The sequence below is a fragment of the Tachysurus fulvidraco genome, chromosome 6, assembly GCF_022655615.1.
Source record: "Tachysurus fulvidraco isolate hzauxx_2018 chromosome 6, HZAU_PFXX_2.0, whole genome shotgun sequence".
In the NCBI taxonomy this organism is placed as follows: Eukaryota; Metazoa; Chordata; class Actinopteri; order Siluriformes; family Bagridae; genus Tachysurus; species Tachysurus fulvidraco.
The window spans coordinates 31,957,167-31,962,166 of NC_062523.1; the positions used below are offsets into that span (position 1 = coordinate 31,957,167).

The 5,000-nt window shown below is 39.7% G+C and overlaps 1 protein-coding gene across 3 annotated transcripts in view; it reads right to left on the reverse strand.

Moving 5' to 3' along the window:
- The window catches only part of glra2 (glycine receptor, alpha 2), a 15,671-nt gene that overhangs the window by 5,590 nt on the left and 5,081 nt on the right, over positions 1–5,000 (reverse strand). For all 3 annotated transcript variants that reach the window (XR_003440462.2, XM_027145347.2, XM_027145346.2), the window contains exons 4-6: positions 4,561–4,628; positions 3,001–3,224; positions 609–691 (exon numbers count right to left, since the gene is read on the reverse strand). Coding sequence is in view for 2 of the 3 variants with exons in the window: in XM_027145347.2 (XP_027001148.2) it covers positions 609–691; positions 3,001–3,224; positions 4,561–4,628 (375 nt within the window). In the remaining variant the exon portion in view is untranslated. The remainder of the gene's footprint in view (positions 1–608; positions 692–3,000; positions 3,225–4,560; positions 4,629–5,000) is intronic.

A 5,000-nucleotide genomic window follows, 5' to 3' on the forward strand; every position in this document is an offset into this window, starting at 1 on the left:
TCAGAAACTGCCGATCTTTTGGTCTAGAGCAGGTCACTGGTCTCTCAGTACAGCAAGACTAATACGATGTGGAAGTTTTGTGTTTAAGGCAGTTTAAGAGATAAGACTTATTACATCATCACAACAAGTTATTAAGCAGAAATCATGAGATATTTAGTCAGAATAACAAGTTTTACTACGTTTACTTAATAAATAAGTTTTACTACGTTAATAAATAAGTTTTACTACTGTAGGTCAGAGCAATGAGTCAAAATAATGACATTTTGAAATTAGTTTTAAAAACACAAATTAGAAAAAGAAAGAAAAAAATATTTTAAACAAACATAATTAGATAATATTTTGAATTAATAAGATAATGAGTTGAAATATTTTTACTAAAAGTCTTAGTTAGTATTATGTCAAAATATGCAGAATATCTCAAAAATATGAGTTTAAATAACAAAATGTAGAAGAATGACAATATCCTGAAATAGAGCTGACATGTTGGGAAAAAAACAACAAGGTTTTAAGTCCAAAAAAAAGATAATAATAATAATAATAATAATAATAATAATAATAATAATAATAATAATAATAATAATAATAATAATAATAAATGAAGTACGTACAGCTCTCCAGCTGCATGATGCACGTCTGAACATCCATTGGGAAATTTTTCAAATCCATTGGACAGGACAGAATTAAAGTCAACCTGGGAACAAGATGCTTTGTGTGATGGTTTGTTCTCAGTACAGCAGTGTGTGTGTGTGTGTGTGTGTGTGTGTGTGTGTGTGTGTGTGTGTGTGTGTGTGTATACAGTGTTAGTATACCCCAGACATATTTGTGAATATTTAATTATATCATGTAACACCACTGAAGTACTGACACTTAACTATAGTGTAGAGTGTACAGTTTGTGTAACAGACATTAATGTGCTGAACGCCTCTAAGTGAAAATGTCCAAATTGGGAACAAAGTGTCGATATTTTGACATCATGGACCTGGTGGATGTTAGAGACCTTGTGCTCCTCCACCTTCCATTTCATGATGCCCCACAATAGGGTTTAGGTTTGGAGACATGCATGTCCAGTCCATTACCTTTACCATCAGGTGTGTTTGGGGTCGTTATCATGTTGGAATACTGCCCTTGTGGCCCAAAGGGAGGGGATCATGCTCTGTTCAGTATGTCACAGTACATGTTGAGTTCCATGGTTCCCTCAGTGACCTGTAGCTCCTCAGTGCCAGCAGCACTCATGCAGCCCCCGACCATGACACTCACACCACCAGGCTTAACTGTAGGCAAGACACACTTGTCTTTGTCCTCGTCATCTAGTTGCCACCACACACGCTTGGGACCATCTGAACGAAATCATTCTTTTTTTAGATCCTCAGAGAGTTCTTGGCCTTGAGGTGCCATGTTGAACTTCCAGTGACCAGTATGAGAGAGTGAGAGCAATAACACCAAATTTAACACACCTTAACACTACTTTACACTGTTATACAAACTAAACACTCACTACTTTACACTGTTATACACTCACTACTTTACACTGTTATACACTCACTACTTTACACTGTTATACACTCACTACTTTACACTGTTATCCACTCACTACTTTACACTGTTATCCACTCACTACTTTACACTGTTATCCACTCACTACTTTACACTGTTATACACTCACTACTTTACACTGTTATACACTCACTACTTTACACTGTTATACACTCACTACTTTACACTGTTATACACTCACTACTTTACACTGTTATACACTCACTACTTTACACTGTTATACAAACTAAACACTCACTACTTTACACTGTTATACACTCACTACTTTACACTGTTATACACTCACTACTTTACACTGTTATACAAACTAAACACTCACTACTTTACAGTGTTATACACTCACTACTTTACAGTGTTATACACTCACTACTTTACACTGTTATACACTCACTACTTTACAGTGTTATACACTCACTACTTTACATTGGGGCACAGCATCATTTCTTCAGTGTTGTCACATGTAATATTTACATTAATGCCTGAGGTGAACTCTCTCCTGTCAGATAGTGTATATAAAGCTGTGATGTTCAGCTGCGCTACAGTCAGAGCTGATGTTCTACAGAATTAATCAAAACCTGACGACCAATCAGAGTCCAGAACTCCACAGCAGTGTGGTGTAAATCGTTATAAACATCACAGTGCTCATTGCTGATGAGTGTTGACGGTAAATTATTCAGGTTCTAGCTGGTGGTGTTTGGTGGCACCTGTGTGGCTCGGTGACAAAAACACTTCATGGAGAATCGCAGCCCCTGAAGCGCATTTCAACTTGCATTATTTCACACACACGCCTCAGCTGACAGCAGCGCCGTGGCCAAGCGCATCCCACAGCCGTTTGTGTTCAAAGTTTATCTTAATGACTGAACAGCCAGCTGTGAACCCCTGAGTAGTGAATAAATGAGTTATTGTGTAATATTTAGTGTGTTAAAGCCAGGACACTTTCCAGCCCACACCAACCTTCTCCTTCCCAAAGGAACACGGCCTAATGAACAGTACGGTCTGTACAGCCGAGAGACTCCAGCAGCTCCATCAGCCTGCTTTATTTTAATATATTGACAGTAATCATTTGTGCAGTAAAAGTGCCAGTAGTCAGGTCTCTCCAGTCCCTCCAGTCCCTCCAGTCCCTCCACATTAACACTGTTATGAGATCTCACTGATCAATATGATGTCGTTGGTGAGATTTACAGCGTGCTGCGGATGAACCCATTCGATTTCCTTATGTCAGAAGAGTAATGAGTCGACATCAGAAGCCTGCTTTAGGTGACAACAGGAACTACACTTAATGCAACTATAAATGGATAAAAAGTAAGAGGTGGAATGCTTTCATTTCGCTTGAACAGAACACACAGTTTGGTGAATCTGGGAATCGAGTTAGTCGCTTCTGACAGTCTGACCAATCAGAATCCAGAGCTGAATCTTATTAATATTGTTCCTTTTCCATGAACCTACCTGATGCTGTAAAGAACGGTTCCATCCTTGAAGATCCTCAGCAGTTTGTTCTCAGTGGTGACGTCATGGAAATTGGCGCCTTTTTCATTGGCGAAGAACAAGTCGGGTTTCCAAATGGAGTCCAACATGGATGGGTCCAAATCCAGCGAGGAGTCTGGGTACTCGCTGTAGGACAGACGCGGGTCGTTCCACTTCTGACGCAGGAAGATGTTCACTCTGTAGTCCTGAAGTGTGACAAGTCATTCAGTCAGGAGTGTAACATCTGTCATATCTGATTAAACAAAGACTTTCCCTGACGAGCTCCATAATGCTGCTGATCCAACGGTGTGAGCCGCTGAGACACCTGACCGCTACCTCGTTAGATCTGAACCTAAAGCTCCACTGACCGAAATCCACAAACATGTAAATTATTCTGTTGTGTTTAAACACTAACTGTTTTTTCTCTGTTGCTTTATGAATAAATTCCCAACTAAAATCATTTCTTTATCATTTAATTCTGAATTTCCTCACACCGGAATTCAGAAATCGTCTAAACAATCAAACGAACAAGCAAAGCTGATTTGGAGACACATGATTATTCGGAGTGGGCGGAGCTTAAAATCTATAAATAGGCTTATAATAAAAACGGTGTACAACACGTCCGTGAGGGTGGTGGTGTATCTTATATAGCATTCTGTTCTTTTGCCACAAGCAGCACAAAGCCATTCGTTATTCAGTGTGAATGCAGCGTAATTATCTTTGTTTATGGAGGAATGTCATCTCGTATGTCTCACATCATTTAAGCTCTTTTATAACCGTCAAAATGTACAAGGAGTATTAACATAGCGTTAGCATTCGGTGGGAGACGAGTAGTTTATTATACCAGTTTAGATTTTAAAAGCCATTTGTAAGAATAAAATTAATACAGTTTCTGTAATCCAAATTAATTTCCATATTAAATTGAGGATTATAATCAATCCTGACAAAACAAGGCTGTTAGTGTTTAGGCCTGCAGGCATTTTGCAGGATTCGCAGGTTTATCGACCGTCTTTCCAACACAGATATCCTCATGTCTGTAAACACCTTTATTGTTCGATATCAGCCTCATTTTTCTCAGCATTCATTTGGGATGGATTTGTTTAGAAAAGATACGTTTTTTTCTGAAGAGCAAAGAGACGCTCGCTAACGTTTGCCCCCGAAGCATTCCGCCTATGAGGGGTTACGCCGATCAATCTGATTTAATCCCAGGCCTTAAAACACAGGGTCCCAGGGGACTGCTGGAAATGAAAGCGAGTAATTAGCCGCCGGCCGCCGTGTGAATTATTAACAGAAAATAATTGAACAAATGTTTCTGTGGCCTTTAACAGACCGCTAACAGATCACAGATCTGCTCACAATCACAGCAGCTCCATTATACACAGGTTTCCTGATGATCTCTACCTCAGCACCGTGGACATAAATATCGAACCGAAGCGGTTTTTAAACATTTTGAAGAACCCTAACTCTAACCTAAGACCACCTGCAGGTAGGGGCAATAAATCACACACTGCATCTGGCTTAAGAAGAAGACAGCACACTTACCATGGTGGTCTCTGTGATCGAGCCGAAGCTGTTGATGAAAATGTTGCAGGTGACGTTTACGGGGGGACCTGCAAGGGAAGAAACGGAAATTAATCTAAAAGTACAGTCAAGCCACAGTGTTTTAGTCTCATCTCATAAGTGACCGAGAAGAATCGTAAGCTAACATCTGGGAATCGGTTCGAAGTCACAAAAGCCAGTTGGTCTGTAATGTGGCTTGTAAAAACACAGAAGTACTTGATGGAATATGGAGCAGTGGCTCATGACTGTAGATTGTGTTGTTCCAGTAAAACTTAGATATCTAGTGATAGTCAGTGAGGGTTGTTAAGGAGGTGATGTATTATATGTGGAAGAACCTACAACACCTTCCCCTGTAGACCTGTGAATGTCAGTGATGGACACAGATGCATGAATGTGTGGCCATAACAGTCCTTTACAATACC